The sequence below is a fragment of the Phyllostomus hastatus genome, unplaced genomic scaffold (genome assembly GCF_019186645.2).
Source record: "Phyllostomus hastatus isolate PE091 unplaced genomic scaffold, TTU_PhHast_1.1 phas_contig_1162, whole genome shotgun sequence".
Lineage (NCBI taxonomy): Eukaryota > Metazoa > Chordata > Mammalia > Chiroptera > Phyllostomidae > Phyllostomus > Phyllostomus hastatus.
In genome coordinates, this window is record NW_025333537.1 from 13,207,652 (window position 1) to 13,228,602 (window position 20,951).

Below are 20,951 nucleotides of genomic sequence, written 5' to 3' on the forward strand. Positions count from 1 at the left end.
ACCCTGCCCGGCTTCCCAGGGGCCTCTCGGGCCCAGTGGGGACTCACCGCGCCCTCTGCCCTCTGCCCTCTGCCCTCTGCCCTCGGCCCAGCTCCGTCAGCGCCATCCGGAACCAGCGCTACCACATCCACGCCAACCTGTCCTTCGCTGTGCTGGTGGCCCAGGTCCTGCTGCTCGTCAGCTTCCACTGCCAGCCAGGCACGGTGAGCGGCCCTCTGTCACCCCTCTGTCACCCCCTGGCGTCACGGGGGCAGCGCCTTCTGCTGGCTGGCCACCCCTCTTCCACTGAGAGTTCAGGCGCTGCCCAGGAGCCAGGCCGCTGTGCAGCCAGGGAGACAGCAGGTGACAGTCAGGCCGGTTTCTGGGCTCAGCCCCCTGGCGGCTGGCCGACACCTTCCCGAGGAGAGACGGCCGCTCCGGGCTCCCCAGGCGCCAGCCAGTCACAGGGCCGCTTCCTCCGTCCCCGAGCCCCTGCCCTTCCCACAGGCCGCCCCTGCAGGGCAAGGTGGCTGCCAAAGCTCCGGGCTCCTGGCCTCGAGTCTGGGGGGAGGAGGGACACCTTGCTCCCTGGTGGCTCTACCCGCCCTGGGCCCGTGGGTCGCGTGCCTCCCCTGAGCCAGTCCTGTCAGAGGAGGGGGGTGTGTGTGCTGATCGTCCGGTCTGATTCCCACACCCTGTGGACCGAGCACTGCGGCTGGGAGGGAGCGCGGGGCCGGGACTGGTTGCCCGTGAGTCACAGGCCCCATCCAGGTCGGCCCCGAAACGGGAGCCAAGCCCCCCGGGAGGACGCCCTGGAAGCGGCCGCTGGGGGCGGGGCCCGCAGGAAGCACCCGGAGAGAGCCCACCCTCTGCCCCCAGGTCCCCTGCCGGGTGCTGGCCGTGCTCCTGCACTTCTTCTTCCTCGGCGCCTTCGCCTGGATGCTGGTGGAGGGCCTGCACCTCTACAGCATGGTGGTCAAGGTCTTCGGCTCGGAGAACAGCAAGCTCCGCTCCTACTACGGGATAGGCTGGGGTAGGTGGGCTGGGCCGGGGTGGGCTGGGGTGGGGTGGGCGCGGGCCGGGCTGGGGCGGGTCTCCCCCCCACCTCACACCTCGAGAAAGCGAGACGAAGGGACCCTGTCGCCCGGACAAAGCACACGTGCCAGCCGCGCCCCCGACCTACCCTGGCGAACTTCGCAAAGACTGATTTTGTTGGTTTCAGTTATTTTCCTGACTTTTCTATTATCTACTTTGTCTGTTTCTGCCGTGGTCTCCGTTATTCCTTCCCGCCTCCTGCCTGTGGTCTCGTGGGCTCCCCTCCCTCCAGCGCGGTGTCGCGAGGGCGTGGGATCCGCGGCCGGAGACCGCCCTCTGTTGGTGGGCCGGGCGTTTGCAGCTCTCGGCCCCTCCACGCCCTCGCCTGCACCCCGTGGGCGGGGCGCCGGGGGGTGGGGGGGCTCATTCCCACTCCTCCGACCGTGCCTTCCAGCTTGCTTCTGGGTTCCCTTTCTGACTCACCGGTGGGTGTGGTGGTCAGTTCCCACGTGCCTTTCGCCGTGTTGCTTTCTCCGTGACTGACTTCCGGCCGCCCGTGAGCGAGCGGTCGCCGCAGGCGCGCCCCTGGGCTCGCAGGGCAGGGGCTGGAACTGGAGGGGCCGCAGAGACTCAGGAGAAGGGGCCGGGCAGTCAGTGTGCGCCCGGCGTCCCCGCAGAGAACAGGCAGCCACAGTGTGTGTGTGGGGGGGGTCCTGGTGATGGCACCACTGAGCCCCAGGCAGCGGCCAGTGCCCCCGGGTCCTTCGCCCGCTCAGGTGCCCCGTGGTCTCCCGGCCCCCACGGGAGGCCCTCAGGAGCTGGAGCCGCCCCCGGGGTGGCCTCCTTGACCTGGGGGCTCCGGGCGTCCAGGCAGGAGCCGCAGCCAGAGGTGTTTGCCGGCAAGGGCAGCTCTGCCTCCGCACTGGCCACGCTCACACGCAGACGCCACGCTCGTGACAGAGGTCCCCCGTGACGGGAGCGGTCCCCCTCCTGGCCTGGCTGGTGCGCCTCTGTGTGCATGTACGTGTGTGCGGCCTCCCCGCTCAGACTGCAGGCCCCTGAGGACCGGCCGCTCTGTGTCCACTCTCAGCGTGTGGTTGCGTGTGCGTGTCAGGTCAGACACGTGTCGGGTGAGACACGCACAGCCAAGGGAATGAGCACGCTGACGCGGTCCGGCACTCGCCCCCTCCAGGTCTCCCTCTTCTGATCTGTGTCATCTCGGTGTCCTGTGCCGTGGACAGTTACGGGACCGGGAACAAGTGAGTGCGGCCCTCGTGTGGCGGGGCGGTGCCCGGGCCGGCCCTGGGCTGTCCCGTCACGGCTGCTCCCCTGGACGGAGGAGCCGGGGCCGGGCTGTCCGAGTGACGTCCCAATTCCCTCCACAGCTGCTGGCTGTCGCTGCAGAGTGGCGCCGTCTGGGCCTTCGTGGCCCCCGCCCTGCTCGTCATCGTGGTAGGTCCCGCCCTCCGGGGCCCAGGCTTGGGGGGACGGCGGGGTGGCGGGGGCTGGGGAGCCCTGGGGTTCCCAAAGCCCGGGGAACCCATCCCTGCAACAGCTCCCGCCGGGTGAGTGTCGCTCCTGTCCCCTCGTGGGGGGGTGGCCCGGACTCTCATTCCCCAAACCACAGGCAGGGAGATGGGGCACGTCTGCGGGGGTCCAGGTGAAGCCACAGGTGTAAGCGGGAGCCTCACAGGCCCGCGGGCCCCGGCCCCCGTGGTTCTCCCCACGCTGCGTCGTGGTCAGGGAGCTGCGGGGCCGGGCCACGTCGGGGAGGGCCAGCGAGGGCCTCCGAACCACACACCGTAGTGGGAACTCCTGTGGCTCTGGGGACGGGAGACCCCACTCGGAGTTGAACAGAAAGGGGTCTCTAAGTCCATGGTCAGGGGCACTTGCCAGGCCTGGGGGGCCGGGGGCCAGACGAGCCCCCCGCCCGTGCCTCGGTCTCCCCGCCTCAGGGATGCTGTCCTGCGAGCTGGCCCCTCTCTCCAACGGGCTGTCCCCGTACCGGTGACCAACCCCGGGGTCACTCGAAATTCTGGTAACTCCGCGGGGAGAGAGGCCTTGGTTATTCTCTCGGTGGGGCCGGCACCCCCGAGCACGGGCGCCTTGCCCCCCAGGCCGGGACACAGCCTCTGAGCTGCCGCCTCTGAGGGGGGTGGGTGGGTCCCCCCCAGGCGAGGGAGCGATGCCAACAGGTGTGGGGGGGATACCTCCCAGTCTCACGGCGCCTTCAGGGGGGCCCTCGTCCAGGCCGCACTGAGTCTGCTCCCCCCACGCCTGTCCCCCACCAGGCGACGGGCGCTGGAGGGTCCAAGGACAGTGGGTCGTTTCCTTGGTGGCGTGTGGCCCTGCCGGGCTCCTGGGTCCTCCGCAGCCACAGTGTCGTTCCTGGACCACAGGGCCGGCGGAGCTCCCAGCTCTGGGGCCCGTGGGGGCCCGTCCGGTGCTGCGTGGGGTCCCGGTCGGGCCCTGATGGGGGGCAACAGGGGGACGAGGCTGCGTGGACAGGGGCCATGTCCCCCCTCGCCACCCCCGCCCGCCCTGCTGTGCCCGGGTGCTGCCCTGGGCAGGTGTGGAGGACACTGGGGGTCTGGCCCCAGGAGGGGCCCGCAGGCCACCAGGGGGCGGGGCGGCGAGGTCAGGTCCGCCCCCAGGGAGCCCCCTCCTGCCCCGTCCGTCTCTGTACCTGCCGGCTTCTGGCCGTGCCTGGGTGCTGTCTCTCTTTGTCACCAACGGTCAGAATCCTGTCCCCGTGCCGTCTCTGCGAGTGAGGGGCTCACAGCCCCTCTGTGAAGGACAGGCCTTCCAGGAAGGGCTCCGGTGGGGACGGGGATGGGGACGGGGCCGTGGCCGGAGAGTGTCCGTCCTTTGTGTCGGCGAAGAGCTGAGAACAGTGTCCTTCAGTTCATCATGTTCAGCGGGGAGGCAGCGCGTTGCCGTGGTGATGTGTCACTGAGCTTTCAAATCCAGGGCTGTCCCCTGTCCCCAGGGCTGCCCGAGAGAAGTTCATCTGCAGTCACTTTGTCACCAGCCTTTTCAGGATGACAGGGCTCCCCGCCGGAGATCCTGGGCCTCCCCCCTCCACTCTCCGGGGCCTGGCGGAGCCCTCCCGCCTCCCGCCAAAACGGAGCAGATTCCGGCCCCGAGGCCAGTCTCCGGCAATGATTCCGGGCCTGGCCACTGGGGAGGGAGGTCTGTGGGCGGATACTGACGAGTTTCAGGGGGAGTGTATCCGGAAGTCCCGCCCCCACCCTCTGTGCCCACCGGCCCCGTCCGATCTGCAGCCCCGGGCAGGTCGGCCCCTCCCAGGTGTTCCCACGGATCTGAGCTTCCCTCCGATGTCGGTCAGCGGTCAGCCACGGCGCGGGTCCGGGGCCCCCTGCCCAGGTGCTGCCCCACCCACCTCAGTGTGCGGTCCGGCACCAGGAGCCCAGCATCCCCCGAGTCCTCCAAGCTTGCTGGAGCCCTGCTGTCGTTCCCGAGGGGGCGCGACCTCCAGACCCACGCCCGGCCTGGTCCTCGAGGTCAGGCTCCCGGGCAGTTTCACCCTGGAGGCGGCCTGAGGTCTGCGTCGCTCCCTGGGAGAATGGGACATCGTGGGGCAGCGGGGAAGGCAGAGGGGGCTGCGAAGGGGGCTCAGTGGGCTTGTCGTCAGGTGTGACGGTCCGCTAGCTGTGGCCTGGGCTGGCCCACTGCCCACTTTTGTGGGTGGGGTTTTGCCGGCCCGCAGCCCGTGTTCAGGAGTGGCCGGGGCTGCTCCTATGCCGTAGGACGGACCAGCCTGCAAAGCCGAGGATGCTCGCTGCCTCAGCTCTGACGGGAAGGGTGCGTGGACCCCAGGTCCGAGGGGTGCCGTGGGGGGTCCTGAGACCCTCACTGCTCCCACTCTGTCAGGGCTCCCTGACCAGGGGGCGTGTGCCTGCAGGTGCAGCCAGACGGGCCCAGGCTGGGGCGGGGGGGGCACCAAGCACACCAGCGGGGCCAGAGACACGGGGACCAGACGAGCGCCAACGGCCGGTGACGGGAGCGGCTCGGCCGTCACCTGGACCCTTCCCTCCAGTCCTGGGGGGCCGGCACGTGACACAGGACCTGGAGGCCGGTTAACCACTTGCAGGGCCGTTACGCTTGTGAAACGCTTGGCCCCATGCCGCTCGCCGTTCAGTGACCGCCCCCGCCCCGCCCCCGCCGTGCAGGTGTCAGCAGCAGCCCGTGTGCGCCCCCCCCGTGCAGGTGTCAGCAGGACCCCATGTGCGCCCCCGCCCCGCCCCGTGCAGGTGTCAGCAGCAGCCCGTGTGCGCCGACTCCTCACCGGGAGCCCTGAGGAGCCCGGGGCGGCTGCGCCCGCCCACACCCAGCAGCAGGGGGTGGCGATGAGCCTGCCGGGTGCGGCTCATCGGATGCGGCTGCGACTTTCACGGGGAGAACGGTTTATGTAATTTCCCTTTTAATTTACGGTGGTTCGAGGCGGAAATTTAGTCAGGTCGCTGGGTTTGGATCCTGGCACTCGTGGGCAAACGTTCGGAAGAAAACGCTGTAGCGGCACGTGAGCAGCCTCGGTCCGTGAGCCTCTCTCCGCTGCCGGTTTGCCCCCGCCCGCGAGCGGGCCGGCCCGGGGGCTTGGTGAGGACCGGGGCACCCGCCCACCGCTCTGGGCCTCAGGGCGCCGTCTGCTGTGCCGGGTTCCTGGAGCCCCGGGAGGGCTCTCTGCCCACATCCCACCCTGAGTGGGCGGCCACGCAGCCCCCGCTCTGCGGCCTGCTGGTGGGCGTCCAGGTGGCTCCCCATCTGCCGCTGCAGGCCAGGCCTGGGCGCCCGCGGGTGCGCGAGGACCCGGGAATCTTGCAGGGGGAGGAGGTGGGGCCGGCAGGCGGGGCAGCGTGCTCTCCCAGAATGCACAGCAGCCGTGGGTGGAGGACGCCTGTGGAGCCCAAGCCGTGTGGGGCCCCGCGCCCCAAGGGCCACATGACTGTGGGACTGGGTCAGGGCCCCGGGGGCCAGGACGCGAGCTGGAGCCTCCCCAGGGCCTCCTCGCCCTCTCAGTGGTCAGCGAGCAGGGCAGTCACTGCTTTCTGACACCCAGGGGGGGACTGAGGTTCGGGAGGGGCGTGTGTCCACTCCCCGGGGTGACGCAGCGAGCCCGTGCTCAGGGCTGTGGTGCGCCCCACGGGGCAGGGGCTCGGGGACGTGGGCGGCACCCCTGCTGAGCGGCATCTGCTGGCCCGGGCTCCGGCCGCAGCTCCAGCCCCGCCCTTCCCCCCCCCCGCCCCGTCCGCCCGCAGGTCAACGTGGGCATCCTCGTCGCAGTGACCAGGGTCATTTCGCAGATCAGCGCCGACAACTATAAGGTGCACGGAGACCCCAGTGCCTTCAAGTAAGTGGCCCCTGGGCCGCCACGGGGGCCCCACCTGCAGGGGGTGGCTCAGGTGGCAGGAGGGCGGGGGGGCCGCCCCCTCTGTCCTCGCCGTCCCCCCCAGGGGGAACACGGGGCTGGCGTCCTCGCCTGGCTCCTTATTCGGGCCCCGAGACCAGGACCGGCCCCTGTCCCAGCCTCGGCGCCCCACTGAGGAAGAGGGGTCCTCTGGGCGTTCCCCGGGGTGGGCTCACGAGGAGGAATCCAGAGCCCCCGTGCCCAGGGCAGTGCCGCCTCCACCCCTGCTGTCCTGTCCACTGGGACCATGTGACGTGCGTGACCCTGAACGCCTCGCCTCCCGCGTCTGCAGGGGGGTGGCCGCAGATGTCTCACGGGGCTGCCCCGCGGAGGGACACCCTGGGAGAGCGACCCCGGTGGGCTCGGGGCTGGGCCGTTGGAGAAGGGGCAGGTGCCGGGGAGGGACCCCCGTGTGCCACGGTCAGGCGACAGAAAGCCCGGCCCAAACTGGCCAAAGAAAAGGGGGGCTGGTCCCCAGTGCTGGGAAGCCCGGGGTGCGAGAGGACCGCTGGACGCGGGGACCAGACGACCCCACCTGGACCCAGGGCCCCCGCGCCCCTCGGCTCTGTGACCTCGGGTCCCTCCTGCTCAGAGGCGGCCGTCCCGCCTCCTGGCGACAGAGTGGCCGCTGCCGGGGGCAGGCCCGCGGGAAAGTGCGCCCCCCCCACCCGAGCCCCTGGACTCGGTCACACCGTCCACCCGGGCTCCCGGTGTGGCCAGCCCCGCCGCCTGCCCGCTGGCCGGGCCGCAGGCCGGGAGTGGGGGGTGGCTCCTCCCGGGGGTGTGGCGGCCGGCCCCGCGGGGGCTGCTCCGGCCGCAGTCGATCGTTTCCGACCTGATCGTTTCCGACCTGCGGGGAGAACGGGGATGTGTCAGCAGCAGATCGATGAGGCAATTATTCTGTAATGAATCCCAAACCCTGGGAGTCAAAGTGACAGGTGGCTCCAGCCTCCTGGGCATTTCAGCCGCTGGACACCGCGGGGGGCTGTGCCCTGGGGCGGGAGAGAGGCCCCCGGGGCAGGGGTCAGACCCGTGCTCTTCCGTGGCCGCTGTGTGATCGGGGCTGGCCCGGGAGGCCGGCCTGTCCCCAGCCCCGTCCCTCCCTCCTGCCACCTCAGTCCCCCGGTCCCGCCCCTTGGCTGGCGCCCCCTGCTGTCCGAGCCGTGCCCATGGAGGGGGCAGGTGTGCGGGTGGGGGCCGTGCGCCAGGAGGGCCTTCCGTGCCCCCGAAGACCGGCCGCGGGTGGCACTTGTCACCGCGCCCTACCGTCCCGCATGGAGCGGCTCGGGGTGCCGTCCTCCCGGGACCGTCTGGCCGCGTCCCCAGACTCTTGAGACCTGGGCCTCTCCGTCCGCACGTCCGTCCACACGTCCGTCCCTCACGCGCACGCCGGCTCACTCAGTGTTGACCCCGCTCCTCGCGCAGGCTGACAGCCAAGGCTGTGGCCGTGCTGCTGCCCATCCTGGGCACCTCGTGGGTCTTCGGCGTGCTGGCCGTCAACCATGAGACAGTGGCCTTCCAGTACATCTTCGCCATCCTCAACTCCCTGCAGGTGGGCGCCAGTGGGGGGGGCTGCAGGTGGGCGCCCAGTGCAGGGACGGGGGGCGGCTGCAGGTGGGCGAGCAGGGAGGGGCCCTCTCGCTGCCGCACATGCCCCTGCGGGCCGGTAGCGTGGGAGCGTCCCTGAGCCGACGGCACGCCTGGGCCAGAGCTGTCTGTGGGGACCCTGGGGGGGCGCGTTCCTGACAGAACTCGGGGGTCCTAACGCTGCCCCCCCTCCTCCTCAGGGCTTCTTCATCTTCCTCTTCCACTGCCTCCTGAACTCAGAGGTACGTCTGTCTGGGGAGCGGGCGATCTCTCCGAACTGGCGCAGGGCGTGGGCAGAGCTGCCCGGCCAGCCTGCTGTGGGGACAAGTCGGGCCCCTGGGACCGCTCTCTGCCAGCCCCTCCCTCCCTTCCTGTTGCTAAGCAACCTCCAAGCCTCCTCTCTCACGGATGTCCTGCAGGGGTGCGGGGTGGGGGGCAGGAGAGAGGAGACTCTGGGTCCCAGGGCGGGATGCTGAGGCGTCCACGCACTCCCGAGCATGTCGTCAGCTCCCTGCCCCCGCGGAGCCCTCGGAAACCGTCCCGACGGCAGGGATTGGCCCGGGGACCCTCGTCATTCTCGGTGCTGCCGGGGGCGGGGCACCTGCTCTGGACTTGGCCCTGGGGAGGGCAGGGGCTGCTCCAGCCCCCCGGTGGGGGGGGTCACCCTGAAACAGCGGGCTCAGCCTGGTCCTCCTCAGCACCTGGTTGGTGGTCGTGGGGAACTGTCTCTGGGGGGGGACGCGTGGCAACAGGGCAGATGCAACCCAGCAACCCCCCCCTCCCCGCCTTTTCAGAGGAGACGGTCGGATGGGGAGGAGGCCCGGGGTGGCCGGACGGGCCGGGGGTGTGGCTGAGAAAGCTGGTGGCCGGGGGAAGGGGGTCCTGTGATTGCAGAGAACAGGGAGCAGCCCAGGCTGGGCCACGACGGCGGCCACACCGGTGTCTGTGTGTTCGCTCCCCCTGTCACGGCCCCCCGTCACAGCCCCTGTCACGGCCCCCCGTCACGGCCCCCATGCGGCTCACAGGGGATGTGGGCCCCGTCCATCCCCTGTCCAGACTGAGAGGGGCCGGGCCCAGCCCCTTGTCCCCCCGGGGAGCCAGCCGCACGGGGGCCACAGCCTCCGTCCGAGGCGGCTCTGACGCGCCGCGTTCTGTCCTGCCTCCAAGGTGAGAGCCGCCTTCAAGCACAAGACCAAGGTCTGGTCCCTGAGCAGCAGCTCCGGCCGCAGCGCCCTCCCGAAGCCCTTCGGCTCCGACGCGGTGAGTGGGGGTGGGGCCGCGCCGACCCCACCCCCCTGGGCTCCGCCCACCGGCTGCCGGTCAGTGCTGACTGTCCTTGCTCCACCTCCCCCGCCCAGCCTTGGCCTGGGGCCTGCTCGCACCCTGAGCCGGGGCTCCGACCCCCTTGGTCCCCTGTCCCTGACGAGACCGCACGGCCCCGTCTCCTGCTCCCGCCCGGGGTCAGCACTTCTCCCACCGACTGGGGGTGGAAGGACACGCAGGTCAGCTGACCCGGACACAGGCGTCCGACACGCTGGTGGGGCCCTGTGGGCACAGGGGGGGCGGCAGGCACACTGTCCCCGGGGCCCTCCTCCGTGCCCGGTGCCCCCTGCTTTGTTCACGGCCGAGATCCCGTAGCCAACACCAGTCACGGGGCATGTGGGTGAGCGTGCAGATGGACAGATGGGGTGGGGGAGTGGAGGGAAGGAGGCAGGGAGAGATCAGTGAGTGAGTGAGTGAATGGAGATCAGTAAGTGGGTGAATGAATGAATGAGTGAATGAGTGAAAGGATGGGTGCACGGGTGGGTGGGTGGACAGACGGTGCGGGAGCGAGGGAATGGGCCCCCGAACTGGCGAGGAAGGTGGGGGAAGGGTGCCCTCGCCAGCTCCAGACCCTCGCTTTGGGAGCTGTGAGCCCCGCAGGGAGGACCCTCGTCTGCCCCAAGGCCGGCTTTCCCCGCCCACCGGGGCCGGGATGCTCCTCCCGGTCCAGGGTCCTCACCCCCCCCCCGCCCCCCTCCGTGGTTTGCAGATGAACGGGACCCGGCTGGGCACAGCCTCCTCCAAGTTCAGCCCCTGGGACAAGAGCAGCCACTCGGCCCACCGCGTGGACCTGTCGCCCGTATGAGCGGAGGCCCCGCTCGGCCCGCAGCCCCGGCCCACACCCCCCGCAGGCTGAGCGGTTCTCCGTCGGGCTGCACAGGCCGCCCCACGTCACGGCCCACAGTGGGCCTGGGGCCCTGAGAGCCCACGGGACCCGGGGGCACGGCCCCCAGAGGGGCGGCCGCATCTGCTCCAGGAGGGGGCCCGGGACCTGGAGGCAGGTTCCCTCGAGGGGTTTAAGGCTGCTGAGCCCCCCGGGAGCCGGGCCGAGCGCAGGGGGCGCGTGGGGCAGAGGAGGAGGAACGTGTCCCCTGCCGGCGGCACCCAGCGGCACCCAGCGGCACCCAGCGGCACCCAGCGGCACCGGGCTCCCGGCAGCCAGGCCGGTTCCGGTGCCGGAAACTCGCTCTCACACTGTGACCTGGCCCCTCCTCTCGCCCGCACGCCCGCTCCTCACGGCGTCCGGCGGAACCTCCTCCGGCCTCTGGCACCTCCCTCACGCCCCTCGCCCCGGTCATGGGGGCGTGACCATCGCCCACAGGCACCCCCCACCGAGGCAGGGGTCACGCGGAGCCGCATGTCCATGGGGCGGGGGGGGGGGAACCTCTGTCCGTCCAGCGAGGGCCCGGGCGCACCAGCCCACCAGCCCTTGAGACGGTGCCTCACACCTCGTGCGCAGCCCCCGGGGGTATGCGGGGGCGCCCCTGGCCGGCGCGGCTTGTCCTCCGGACCCGGGAGCAGGCCCCGGCCCCGCCGTGTGCACCGGAGGGAGGACACTGTGCTCCTGGGACTCACACGCGGACGTCTGTCCCCTCGCTGCGCTCCCGCTCCCGGGGGGGCGTGACTCGTCGGGAGACGCAGTGCCGACCTTCCGCTTCTCGTGAGTGAACGGTGCACTTCATCTATGCGCTGCACATCCTGGCTCCCGCGATGTTCTATCATCTCCGTGCGGTTCGGCCAAGGACAGAGAGTGGCAGGGAACCGAGTGCCCGGGCAGCCCCGGCCCAGGGCAGACGGGGAACACGCTGCTGCGTAGAGAAGCCGTGTTGCGATTCTGGTGAAATAAAGCCTCCGTGTCCGTGACACAGTGCGTGTGGTCCGGCGTCTCTGCTCTCGCGGGGGGCGGGGGGGGTGAGCGGAACCGTGAGTCGCTCCACAAACATCCGAAGAGAACCACGCTCGGGCCGAGTGCACGCGGGACGCACGCCCGGGGCGTTGACCCAGCACCCAAGCTGCAGCTCCGGGACCCGGCCACGGACGCCGCCCCTCCCCTGCTCTCCCGGGAGCCGCCTGGTGGGGGGGGGGGGGGTCCTGCCAGGGGCCCAGAGGGAGGGCAGGAGGGGGCGGTGGGTGTGGGGGCCGGCAACTCTGCCCAGCGGCGGATGGCTCAGTCGCACGCCCCTCCCAGCCCCCGCCCGCCGGCTCCCTCGCCCTCGCCCACCGGGAGACGGGACCCACGCGGCCCCACTCCACGCCCGTGGTGCCACCGTCCGCCGATCCCCGTCAGGCTCCCCGGAGCCCTTCTCCGCCCCCCTGTGGGTGCCCCCAGGGGTGGGGTGCTCTTCCGGGGGGGCCTATCTCCCGACGCGGTGGCTTCCGTGTCTCTGCCCCGCGTACGGCCTGTGTAACAGAGCGTGTGTTTTCCTGACACGCGTGGCTGTATGTGCCTTATTCGACATCGTCTCTGTCTATACAGACTGATCAATCGATAGAAATGGATTTTTTAATGTCTTTTTGCTTATGGCTCATTTCTTCTTCTATTGATTATGTTGCAGATTAAAATGTCAAAATTGGGTTTCTGCCTCAGAAGGAGTAGGTAATTCCCTGAGCCGTCACACGTTTTGCCGAAACGGCTGTTGGGTCTGTTCCCACGGCAGCGACGGCTTCCTGCCGCCCTCCTCTGTCAGGGTTCTACCGGCACCGACCGCGTGTCGTTGGTGTTTGTCGCTGGTTTAAGGCGTGGGACCACCGTGACCCGGGTTTCCACACACTCCCCGCTCCCCCCCTGGACCGCGGTGACTTTCCAGGAAGCCTGGACCCCGGCGTGACACCGGGCGGGCGGACCCTGGGGGGTCGGTGCCGGGGGGACCTGGTCACGGCCGGCCGGGACAGGCGCTGGGGAGAGCAGCAGCAGCAGCGCCCTCGTTTCCGGGGTCACCGCAGACTCCGACCTTGGCCGCCGGCCCCGCTGGCCCCTGAAGGGGGGAGGCCCCGCACCACGCCAGGTGCTCACTGCCACTGCCTGGGGCCGGCGGGCGGGGAGGGGCGTGGGGCCGGTCCCCGGGGCACCCCGGCTGCCCACCGCCTCCTGGGGCTGCGAGGTGGACGGGACGGTGGCCGCCCCCCCCCGCCCCCGGGGCCTGTCGTCAGCTCACATCGCTGGTTTTCCGGAAGCTCCTCTGCTTCTGCCCAGCCAACAGCTGCGTCTGCCGCTCAAACTGCAGACGGCTCCGCCCCTGGTCTGCTCCGGGCGTCACAGGGAGGGGTGTTGAGGGGTCTCCCTCCCTGGTGCACCCACGTTCCCCGCCTCTCCCGGGCAGTCCTGCCCGTGTCCGGGTCAGCGTGGCCCAGCCCCCACCCGGGGCCGCAGCCTCGGCCTTTCAGAGGACGAACCCTCTCATCTACCGTCCAACAGGCGTCCCCAGAGCGCCTGCCACACGGGAGGGAGAGTTCTAGAAATGGCGGAGGGGACACCAACCAGTCTGATGGGGACAGTGACCGGGTGGGGGCCGGGGACAGATCTGCGTCACTGAGCTGTGGGCACAGCGACCCCAGGCGGTCACGGGCCTTCTGAGCACAAGGGTGCTGGGCGGTGAGATGGGGGGGGTCACTGGGAGGCGTGTTGGGGGGGTGTGTTGGGGGGTGTGGGCACAGCTGAGTGTGGCGGGCGCGTGCACACTCACCGACGCGCAGTGAGAGGTCGGGGAAGGGCCCCTGAGAGCCGGCAGTGTGGCCGAGGGCTTGGAGCAAAGCGCCAGGGAGACGGCCCCACAGGACGGAGGAGCTGAGGGGCGCCTGGGCGGCCAGCGGAGAGGGGAGCCACCACAGGTGACAGAGACGGACAGGTGCCAGGGGCGAGACGGGCGGGGCCAGCGCCCCACGGGCTGTGGCCCGGGTCAGGGGCTGGAGCCTCACCCTGACTCGGGTGAGGAGCCCCAGGTGTGGGGGACACCTGTGCTGAGGTGTGATGACACCTGGCGGCCGCACGTGCAAAACGACCTGTGTGGGCGTGTGCACACCGGCGGGGCGTCACCCTGACGGGCCGCCTCACGCACGGCCCCGAGCTCACGGGCCCCCGACCTCCGACGCGCCTTGTGGCAGCAGCTCCGTCTCCACCAGGGTGGCAGCCCGTGCAGCTTGCAGACAGGAGCCCCGTGGGGGCCGCTCTGACCCCGCTGGGGACCCAGGTGGGCACCCCCCGCCTGGACTCCAGGGAAGCGCCCGGGGGCTCCAGGGGCTGCCGAGACGCGCCCCCCCCCCAGCCCGGCTGCCCCAGGACGGAGCCGGCTCTGTCAGAACTCTGCTGCTGAGTCATCACGAGTTACTCAGGGACGATTTTTGTAGTTCAGTGAACTTTCTGCAGAACTCCGTGTGTTCTGTATAAATTTTAATGTTAATGTAAAGGGTGCTGGGTTTTTAAAGCGAAGACCATTTCCAGAGTGAAGTCGCTTTAAATAATTCAGAGGACGCGTGGGCGTCACGTGGAGAAGCTTCCGCGTGAGGACAGCACGTTCCCTTTTGTGGGTTATTTATTCCTTTAATTTCCCTCAAACGCAATCGCAAATCCGCATTATTAGATTTAAAACAAACATTAATTTCCAAGGAAATAGATGCTCTGGTTCCCGGGGAAAGGCCGCGGCGGGGAGGCGGCCCTTCTCTGACTTCCGGGGCGCGGGGGTGGGCAGGCACCGGGGTCCGGGCAGGCGCTGGACACTCAGAACCCCTCCCGCCCCGGGGGCAGGGGGACGCCGGGATCCGGGGGTCTCCCTGGATAGGAGCGGCCAGGGAGAGGCAGGTCTGTTCGAGCAGAGGGCTCAGCTCTGAGGCCTGAGGGGCAGGGGCCGGGACACCTCCGTTCCCCTCCTGGCCGGTTACTTGATCTCGGGGCTGGGGTGGTTTATCACTCCTTGAGCTATTAACCTGAGAGGCAAGGGCCCGGGGAGGACCCCCAGAAGGGGCTGCCTGAGGAAGGGGGCGGAGCCCCTCTGGCCCCTGGGACCTGCCTGAGGCTCTGGGAGGCTCCAGGCACCCAGGTGTCCACGGGCAGCTACGGACTGTCCCCGACCCCCGACCCCTGACCCCCTGCCCTCTGGATACCAGCTTCCGCTCTTAGGGGCAACGGCAAGCCAACTCTTCCGGGCGTGACTCGGAGGCCGGCCCTCTGGCCCCGCGGGGTCCGCGGTCCGCAGCTCCTTTGCGGGCTCGGTGGTCCCAAGCCGTCTGGGGTCGCCGCCCCTGCGCCAGCCCGAACCCCCCTGAGACACCATCGCAAGGCAGGTTCCGACCCACTGCAAAGGCACAAAGCCGGGCCCCGGAGGCCCCCAGGACGCTGTTCTGTCCCCGCAAAGACTTCGTGCGGACGGACAGATGTCCCTGCAGCAGAGCTCTGCTCCCAGACCGCGACCCCTGCCTCACTGCCGCCGCACACCCGCACGTCAGGGGGGCGGGGGGCCTGCGGCAGGGGTGCCCCGGGGGGCGGGGGGGCGCCCAGGGCCGTGGACACAGGACGGCACCCACGAAGGGGCCACCCCTAGCGCAGAGGCTCCGTGTTGCCACGGAAACCACAAAACCTGACCGAGACGATGAACTCTGAGTGTCAAGTGTTTGCTCCAGTTCAGCGTGAGCGGATTTCGAGCTGCCCGCTCCCGGTGCCGCTTCGGCTTCTGGTGGTAACAGCAGCGCCCCTCTCCCTCCCTCCCGGCTTCCGTCCTCTCGGGCGGCCTGATTCCTCATGCGCACGGGAGGCCCGGAGCCCGGCCGACGAGGCCCGGCGGGAACGGAGCGCCTGGTGCTCGTCACGAGCGTGACCTGACCGGGCGCCCCGGTCCCCGTCCCCCCAGACCACGGCTCTGCCGACAGAGCCCCTCCAGCATCCCTGCCCCGGGGCCGTAACCGTGTTTCCCGGATTTCAGGGCCCAGCGGGCTGGCCAGGCCGCGTCTGGGGGCGGGAGCGCAGCCCGGGGCGGCCACTGGGGGGCCATTCGGTGGCCTCTCTCAGAACTGAACTACCCTTCCCACACGCCCAGCGGCGAAGCGCGCCAGTGTTTGCCCACTGGAGGCACGTTTGCTAAGGGGCTGACATCTGAAACGTAGGAGGAACCCCGTACCAGCTGCACGCCAGATAATCTGCTTCAGAACCAGGCAGATGACACGGAGACGTTTTTCCAGAGAGGACACACGCAGAGGCCCGTAGACGTGCGAAAGGTGCTCGAGGCCCCTGACCGTCGGAGGTGCAAGTCGGAACCCCGATGAGCCCTCCCCGCACACCTGTCAGGCCGGCGGCCGGCGCGGATGAACCAGTGACGGTGAGGCCATGGGGAAGGGCCCCCCTGAGCCCCGGCGGCGGGCAGGCAGGTGGGAGCCGCCGCTGTGGACAAGTGCGGAGATTCCTCGAAAAATTAAAACCAGCGCCGCCCTTCCCCTCGCCCCAGCGCCCCCCTCCCGTGACTGTCTCCAGCGGCAACGGAAACAGACGCCGCTCCCAGCAGCACTGCTCACCGCGGTCCACGCTGGCATGGGCCCTGGGGTCCGCCAGAGGACGGACGGCTGGACGGACGGATGGTGGTGTGAGGGGTCCGCACCGTCCGGCCCCGAGCAGCCGCCTGCGCAGCGTGTGTGGGCCCAGAGGGCGTCGTGCTGAGTGGGACCAGCCGGACAGAGATGGCGGCGGTGGCGCGGCCTCACTCGGGCTCGGGGTCTCAGAGAGCCGACCTCGTGGGCACGGCGAGGGGCGGGGGTGCAGGGAGCGGGGAGGGGGGTCTGCTGTGCAGCAGGCGGCCAGAGCGACTGTTTAAGTACCCGACCGCCGCCCACCCCGCCCCGCGAGGGAGATGGCCCTCGTGGGAGGGGACGCAGCCCCGGGAGGGGACGCAGGTGTCGCCTCCGCGAACATGGCCGCCCTCCTGACCGGCAGAAGCTCCAGCCCCCGACTCAGGCCTGCAGCCCGTGGGCAGCTGCAGTTGCGGACGTGGGAGGAGTTGCACCTTCCCCCCCACGCGTCCTGCCCCGTGACTACAGGCAGACACACGAGAGAAAAGCACCTTCGCCACCTGCACTCAGTGAAGCCCACTGGGGTGGGAGGGGCCCGGGAGCTCAGCACCTCCCGGAGGGGCTCGGACTGCAGGCTCCAGCGGCCCCTGGGTCCAGGGAGGGCAGCTGCCGGCCTGCGGGGGAGGGGGTGATCCCGGGAGGACGACAGGCCCCTGGGGAGAACCCACGGGAGGAGGGGCCGGACTTGGTGCCAGGCTTGAGCGGCCGCGGTGAGGACTGCCAGTCTCGCCTGCTGTGACCAGGGCACCCTTCGGGCGGAGGGACCCTCCTGGGGTGGGGGACGCCACCGGGGCTCTCTGGGGGTTCTGTGCTGGGCCGAGGGGGGCATTCAGAGGTGTCTGTCCCCGTACGGGCTGTTTTCCAAGTGGCTTTAGCTCCAGATCGTCAACACACCAAATACTTGGGGTGCAGTTCGCTGCTGTGTTCACCGCGGTGGGAGACATTGTCCGAACTCCGTTCCCAGGCAGCAGAGGGTCCGGGGCCGACACCAGAAGACCTGCATCTGGGTCCATTTCCAAGCTGTGCGTCGTCCAGGGAGAACACAGGGCAGACAGTGGACGGTGTCGGGTGTTCGTGGGGACAGTGGACACCGGCCCGGGACAGCGGTGGGGCCCAGATGTCACCTGTGACCCAGGCCGCTGAGCACAGCTCAGGCTGGCGGGGGAAGTGGGCTCTGGCTGGAGAACCTTCTGGTAGCACAGGCTCGTGGGGGCCCTGCCAGCATCCTGCTCGGGGGGCAGGGGCCAGAAGCCCTGTGTGTGGGGGCTGGGACTTCCTGGACTGGGGGGATTGGCTTCTCCCTCCGCACGGCCTCCTCCGCCGCCGGCCTCTGCCGCCGCCTCCAGCATCTGGAGGGCTTCTGGGCCAGGTGGGTCTCCAGGCCAGGTCCCGGGCGGCTTCTCTCCTTCCATGAGGCTGCAGGGCCCGGGCAGCACGGTGGCCTCCTTGGCGGCGTGTCTGCGTTGATCCGAGCCCGCTGTTGGCCTGTGACCGGCCGCCGTGGGGAGCAGCTCGGGCTCCACTTTGATTCCAAAGGTTCCCGAGGCGCCACCGCCGTCCTTCCTGACGGCCGCTGCGGTGGGACCAGGCCGCCCGGCGCTCCCTGCCAACGTGTGAGCAGCGTCACTGTCACTGCGGCCGTCCTGCCGCCTATACATTCCCGCCACAAGTGCCGGTGCACGCAGGTGTGTAAGCAGTGTGCACACCCGGCACTGTGAGTGGACACACACTCATGGGTCTTCAACATTCTAGGGAGTTGTTGTCCAGGTTGGAGGCCACAGGTACGCTCTCTGGTCTGTCCCTCAAGTCACGTCCTGACGTGCGTCCAAGGTCACCGGTGGGTCAGATCCCCACGTCCCTGCTTGTTTCCCGGATCCACACGCCCATCGTCCTCCTGCAGTAGGTGGTCTCCGTCTATGGCCCACAGGGTGGGACCTGTGGCCTCAGGAGCACTGCTCCTGGGCTGGCCACCCAGCCTTGCAGGGTGACACCGCCCAGTGCCCGGCAGCTCCAGGGTCAGTCCTGGGCCGTGCTCCGTGTCGGGGTCCATGACGAGGACACACAAGGCGGAGGGAGCCGGGCAGCTTGCACCGCAACAGGCTGGAGGCAAGCCCTGTTCGCTCCGCTGCAGAAGTGCCCTTCCTCACGCAAAGGGCACGGGTCAGAGCTGACCCCACATGGGGGCATGAGGCTGGGCCACGGTGTCCAGCTGGGAGTTCCCCCTGGCAAGTGTGTCCCTGCTGCCTAGGAGGACAGGACAGGCTCTCCAGACACCCCGTCCGGCGGAGATCAATCAGTACTCCCTTCGTGACAGCTGCCAGCTTCCCCAAGAATTGGCGCCACCTGCGCCCGGGTGCCTGGCATTTGCCTGCTTTTACCCTGAAACTGCACGGATCCATTCCCACCTTTCTGGACTCCCCGGCAGACACAGTACCGCGGGCAGCGGCGTCCGACCCAGCGCGGCCAGACGGGGCCTGAGTCGAACGTTCGTCCACCGTCCTAACAAGGGACTGCCCTCCAGGGTCCGAGGTTGGCTGACGCCTAGAGACCTAATCTGGTCAGCGGTGGGGCGGGATTGTGGAAGGAGGTGCCACTGCGTCACGATGCCCCCAGGGTCCGTGGGAGCCACAGGGGTGACCTGCTGCCCTTCTGAAGTCCTAGCTTGGACGGCATTTCTGCAGGAGGGACCCACAGCTTCCCACGGCGTGGAAGCGTCACGCAAGTCCTGGCATTCCGTCGTGGACCATATGAGGGACCAAGAGCGCAGTCCCGTGCTGGGCCACGGTCTCTACGAGAGAGGCTCTGTCCCGGCTTCCCAGCCTCGTGCCAGCTCTGCTACAGCAAACCCTGGAGACCACCCCAAGGTGCTTTTCTCACCCAGGGGCTGGGTGGCAGGTGACGCAGCCCGGGCGGGGCTGTCGATCGAAGCCCCCTCGTCCTGCGGCAGCTACAGGGACGCCGCCGAGGCGTCCACACTGGGCTGCACTGTCCCTGCCGGTCAGTGAACGCTGTTGAGCACGGACCGCACACCAGGCCTGGGGCCAGCACGCTGGCCGCAGCACAAACGGTGACACCGCTCACAGGGACAAGGCGGAGGCCCGAGAGCTGGGAACACAGAATCGCGTCCGGGGCTCTGTCGGGGAGACAATGCCGCCTTTATCTCAGGCTGGGGAGGGGGCCATTGTGCCTCGGAGTGAAAGGCAAGAGCGACAGGCTATTGTGCAGGAAAACATCGCTCTGAAGCGGGGGGAGCCCGGTCTTCCCGCCGCTGACAGCCAGACTCCTGGGTGTGCAGATATGTGGAGGGCTCGTTTTCAGACGTCTCAGCAGAGCGGAAGTCAGACCAGACACGCAGCCGCCTCTCCCGTCCGAGGCCCGTTCTCCCGCGCGGAGTCGGGCTGCTGTGCGCGCTGCCCAGCGGTGTCGGCCGATTGGATCTCCGTGGGTGGACCGGCAGCGCCCTGCCCGCCTCGCGGTGGGCGTCACGGATGATATCAGGGAGCCTGGGAGGAGAGAGCGCTGTGAGGAACAGCGTTTGCATTTACGGGTCGGAGGGAGGGCAGCCGATGCGCGGCTCCTGTACGATGCATGAAACGGCTGTCATGGTGACAAGGAACGAGCGCCGGCGAGAGCCCAGCGGCACAGAAGCAGCGGACAAGCATCGCGGGGCCTTCCCGCTGGGGCCTCCGGCTGCTGAGGCATGAATGTTTTAAGAAGCGATCTCCACTTCCCTGCTGGTTGGAGCTGCCTGTCGGCCTTCCGCGTTTAAATTTTAAGTTTGCACCCTCCGGTTACTTCTGGATCTCACGCACCTCAAACTCCAGTTTGTGGGAGGTCACCTGAGTTCTCCTCTCGACCCGTCCGAGCTCACCTGTACCCAGCTGGAACCTCCAGTTCTGCCTCGTTCACCTCGAATGATACAGTTGTAAATGGGAAAAGTCCTCCTGGCTGGGAGACCTCCCCTGGGCCCACCCTTGGGGCAGCGTCTCTGCCCGCCAATGTCCATTCCTCCACTTCGTGCTGCAGCAATAAACGCCCCAGGGTTTAGAGGCACACCTGTTCTGCCAGAAAAACTACAATTCCCAGACTCCCTTGCAGCAAGGGATGAGCACACGTCCAAGTTACGACCAATGGGATGAGAGGACTCGTTAGCACTACTTCCGGTTATGCCCCTAAAGCCCGCCCCCACTTCCTCCCCTTCCCGGGGCGGAGGGGTTTTGCGTGCGCCATCTTGGGTCACGAGCAGGGCGGAGCGTCAGCCGGGCCGGAGAGACGAGGCCGCGGTCACCGCGTGACCCGCTTGGCTGTGGTGGACCGTGGAGAACTGGGAGTCCGTCTTGTTCAAGCCGCTCTGAGTCTGGCCCCTGTCGCCGCAGCTGGAGCCAGCTCCTGAGGACGGCGACCGCGCACACTGAGGCCGGGACACTTGCGCCCGCCCATCTCTGCCGGGATCCGGCCCTCGGGGACGCGGTCGGTCCGTCCTCGGCGCCCAGGGGCCCGGGCGCGTGGCCCATTGATGCGTCACAAACGGGGCTGGGGCTGCAGTCGGGCACCTTCCATCCGGCGCTGAGCCTCCGCCTCTTCCCTTCCACCCTCGCTGCCTCTGTTCCCTGCGGTCCAAAAGCGTCGGACGATGACGTTGGACGTGAATGGAGCTCGGCCTGCAGCCGAGGCGCCGTGCTCAGTGTCCCCCAGCGGACCTCGCAGATCTGCAGGACAGCCCCCCACTCTGCAGACGTGGAGCCCGAGGCTCAGAGACCCCGAGTGCCCCGGCCCAGCCGCAGGGGGACAAGGCCAGCCCCCTCCCCCGACTTCCTGCACGGGGGCCTCCTGCCCCGGCCCGGAGAAGGCCCAGGGGGCGTCTGTTCACAGTTGGCTCCTTGCGTCCAACAGCCCGCAGAGCAAGCCGCGGCGTGACCTCGGACGACGCGTGCAGGAGCTTCTTTTGACCAGGGGCCACCCTCTGATCCCCTTCTCCAGGGGGTCACCCGCAGCCCTCCAGGCGCTCAGAAGGCCGGAGGAGCCTGCGATGCTGAGCCGGGCTGGCCCT

General features: G+C 69.3%; 1 protein-coding gene across 4 annotated transcripts in view; it reads left to right on the forward strand.

Moving 5' to 3' along the window:
- Nucleotides 1-11,212, forward strand: part of ADGRD1 (adhesion G protein-coupled receptor D1) — a 51,972-nt gene extending 40,760 nt beyond the window's left edge. For all 4 annotated transcript variants that reach the window (XM_045844339.1, XM_045844348.1, XM_045844357.1 and 1 more), the window contains 9 exons: nucleotides 92-203; nucleotides 859-1,012; nucleotides 2,207-2,273; nucleotides 2,400-2,466; nucleotides 6,294-6,385; nucleotides 7,868-7,994; nucleotides 8,230-8,271; nucleotides 9,197-9,289; nucleotides 10,062-11,212. In XM_045844339.1, coding sequence (XP_045700295.1) covers nucleotides 92-203; nucleotides 859-1,012; nucleotides 2,207-2,273; nucleotides 2,400-2,466; nucleotides 6,294-6,385; nucleotides 7,868-7,994; nucleotides 8,230-8,271; nucleotides 9,197-9,289; nucleotides 10,062-10,157 — 850 coding nt within the window. In that variant the 3' untranslated portion in view covers nucleotides 10,158-11,212. The remainder of the gene's footprint in view (nucleotides 1-91; nucleotides 204-858; nucleotides 1,013-2,206; nucleotides 2,274-2,399; nucleotides 2,467-6,293; nucleotides 6,386-7,867; nucleotides 7,995-8,229; nucleotides 8,272-9,196; nucleotides 9,290-10,061) is intronic.
- The last annotated feature ends 9,739 nt before the right edge of the window (nucleotides 11,213-20,951 follow it).